Source organism: Mesitornis unicolor, unplaced genomic scaffold (genome assembly GCF_000695765.1).
Source record: "Mesitornis unicolor isolate BGI_N332 unplaced genomic scaffold, ASM69576v1 scaffold26146, whole genome shotgun sequence".
Lineage (NCBI taxonomy): Eukaryota > Metazoa > Chordata > Aves > Mesitornithiformes > Mesitornithidae > Mesitornis > Mesitornis unicolor.
The window spans coordinates 4,671-7,913 of NW_010193404.1; the positions used below are offsets into that span (position 1 = coordinate 4,671).

A 3,243-nucleotide genomic window follows, 5' to 3' on the forward strand; every position below is an offset into this window, starting at 1 on the left:
GGGCCTGGCCCACAGGGGGCCGAGGTCACCATTTCCAGGCGGCAGCAGTTGGAGATGGGGGAAATAAGTGGATTTACAGGCACAGGGGGGTGGTGTGGGGCAGGGCGAGCGTCTCCAAGGTCACTTGGTGGTATGGGGAGGTGTGGCCTGGCAGGACAAGGAGGTGGCCGTCGGTGAGGGCTCCAAGCTGGGGACTGCGAGGGCAGAGGGGTCGCGATGTAACCTCCCCTTCCTGAAAGGCACCTTCCCAGGCTGGGAAAATCGCCCTTCCCCAGGGGCTGCAGCCCCAAAACCAGCTCCTTGCTGTGGGCCCCGAGGAAAACGCAGCTGGGAGACCCGCTCTGAAAGAAAAGTGAGGAGATTGAGGTGAGCAGCACCCCAGGTGCCACCAAAACCCGCCCCCAGGGTGCCCTTAGTGTTAAACCGGGGGCGGGACGTTGCGTCGTGGGACAGAAACCAGCAGCAAAACCCTCAACTGAAAAACCACCCTGAAATCAGGACTGGCAAAGCACTCCTGGAGCCCCGGCAGAGGCCGGCCCCGCTCAGAACCCCCCTGTCCCAGCCCAACACAAGAGTCGAAACGCGGGCAGGCGGGGCTGGGGACGCGCTGCTGCAGGAGGGGACGGCCAAGGACGTAGCAGAGGTGGGGAAGGAGTCCCGGGCCCCTCCGCCCCATGGGCCATACCGGTGTGGGGCAGCAGTCCACAGGGGCGGCCGGAGACCTTAATTCCTCAAGGCGGCCAACCTGGAAGGGAGAGGATGAGAGGGAAGCGACGTGAGAGGAGCAGGGAACAACTCGGGAGGTCCCTTCAGCTGGGAACAGCTCTGCCCCAAAACCTCCCCCCTGCAGCAGAGGCGCAAGGAATCACCCCCTGGAGCAGAAATCCCAGCAGGGGTGGTTGTTACCAGTGCAGGGGAGGAGGAGGGGGTCCTGCCTTCAATTTTGGGTGCCTCACCACTGCATCCCACCTGGCTCCCTTCTCCCAGCTCCCCCCACCACTGCCACCCAGGGACTGTCACCAGATGGACCCCTCACGGGGAGGGACCCGGGAGAGGAAGCGTCCCTGGGGCAGTAAAGACAGGCTGTTCCCAGCGCCGTCTGAAGGTCATTGCCAAGCGTTCCCGGAGCAGCAGCAGCTGCGTGAGGGCGAGCACAGAACGGGGGGATGCTGTTCTGCACCTCGTTGATGAGAGCTCGCCACCAAATGCCAAAATCCACCCCATCCCCCAGGCCCAAAGGGGTCCCACAGCCCCCGTGGGCAACTCACTCCCTTTGGATCAGCACAGGACCCTGGGAAGGACTGGAGCCAGGATTCCTCACCTCCGCGACAGTTGGTCCTCCTGGCTGCGGACCGAGCTCTCCCCCACGGCCGAAGCCCCCTCGGGGAGCTGGCTGAGCTGGTCCATGATCTCCAGGCCGTTCTCCTCGGCGATCTGCACGATCAGGCTGTCCACCTGCTCCTGCGGCGTGGTCAGCGTGGTAGCGGAGCTCATGGAGTCCTCCATCACCTGCGACAGACACCACCCGTCACCCCGCAGGCAAAGCTGCTGCTGAAGCCCAAGTTCCTGCCAGGACCCAGCTCTCTCCTGGGAAGCAGCTCCCAGCGGCTCAGAGCCAAGCCCACCCTCCCAAACCCAGCAGCTCCCAGCCCGCCCGGACCCCTCAGGTACCAGCGGCACTTACCGACGTGTGAACGTCCAAATTCTGAACCTGCTGCTCGAATTTATCCATCACCGCAGACACCTTCTGCAGGTCCATGGAGCTCAGGGCCTTGTCCAAGGCCTTCGTCACCTGTGCCATGTTTTTCGTCACCTGCAAGAGGAGAATACTTCACAAACAGTCCCTAAACACAAGGCACGTCAGTGCTGGGAGGAAAATGAGAGAGGGGCCAGCAATCCTGACACCTGCAGCGGTGTGAGGAGGCAGGAGGGGCTCTGCCTGCTCACCAGAGGCTGTGGCCACCTCCTGGCAAGCTCAGCCTGGCTGCAGGGTCCAGCCTCATGTGGTCACTGGACACCTCGGGCCGTGCTCCTGGCAGGACGGCTCTGAGCCCACCGCCCTCATGTGAAGGCTCTTACCCCCTTCATCGTCACGGCCGTCTGGACCTTGGAGGCCACTGCGTCCACCCGGGATGACATACGGAGCCAGTTGAGCCCCTCGTTCTTCTTGCGGATGGCATTCTCGGCGTAGACGCGAGCGCACTCCACATTCTTCTGCTGCAGGGCCTGGAGGAGGCAAAGGGCACAGAGAAAACAGCGCAGGTTTGCAAACAAGCGCATTTCATTTCCGCTTGGCGGCTTTCCAGCGGGAAACAGCCCACCCACAGCCCTGGAAACACAGAGCACGCCCTGGAACGGGAATTCAGCCCCTTGTAGGGACACACCGCATCCACCCGGTGGATTTGGGAGCTGAGGCTGGGACTCAAGATGTTTGGAGGCTGAGCTGGTGCAAGCACCAAGGGGAACCTTTGAGTGGAGCATCTCCTGCTGAGGAGTGGCTGAGGGAGCTGGGGCTCTTCAGCTTGGAGCAGAGGAGACTGAGGGGTGCCCTCATTCCTGGCGATCCATTTGGAAAGGGCAGTGTCAGGAGGAAGGAGCCAGGCTCTGCTCTGGGATGTCCAATGCCAGGACAAGGGGCAATGGTCCCAAGCTGGAGCACAGGAGGTTCAAGCTGAAGATGAGGACAAAGTTTGTGAGTGTGAGGGTTATGGAGCATGGCCCAGGCTGCCCAGAGAGGTTGTGGAGTCTCCTTGTGTGGAGACACCCAAAGCCCTGGCCGTGTTCCTGTGTGACTGCTCTGGTGATCCTGCTATGGGGGGGTTGCACTGGGGGAGCTTTCCAGGTCCCTTCCAACTCCTGACATCTGCGATTCTGTGAACCCACCCCCAGGTCAGGGCCCACAGCCGCCCAGCACAGCCTCCGTGTGCAGGGTGAGCACCCACCCACCTTTTTGACTTTGGCTTGCTCGGCCTTGGAGTCTTTCTCAGCTTTCTTGGCGAGCTTCTCCAGCTGCTTCGCTGTGAACTGCACAGAAAGCAACAGCTTAGGGTCAGGGCACGGCGGTGCAGAACCAGGGTGAGAGAAGCCCCAGCAATGCCCACCACAGCTGCCCCGACCCCTGGGCTGCGAGAGAGGGACACAGACTCGGCCGAGGACAGGAGGCCCCCACAGCAAACCGGGAACGACAGCCCCGGGGAACAAACCCCGCAAACGGGCTCCCTCTTCCCGCAGCCGCCGGCATCG

General features: G+C 62.4%; 1 protein-coding gene across 1 annotated transcript; it reads right to left on the bottom strand.

The window, feature by feature from the left end:
* Positions 1-693: 693 nt before the first annotated feature.
* CHMP1A (charged multivesicular body protein 1A) lies at positions 694-3,024 on the bottom strand (the record flags this gene model as incomplete). The annotated part of the gene is made up of 5 exons (XM_010187448.1): positions 694-745; positions 1,322-1,509; positions 1,685-1,813; positions 2,080-2,226; positions 2,947-3,024. Coding segments are annotated over 5 exons (564 nt in total), but the record flags the coding sequence as incomplete, so codon positions are not given.
* Between the last annotated feature and the right edge of the window lie 219 nt (positions 3,025-3,243).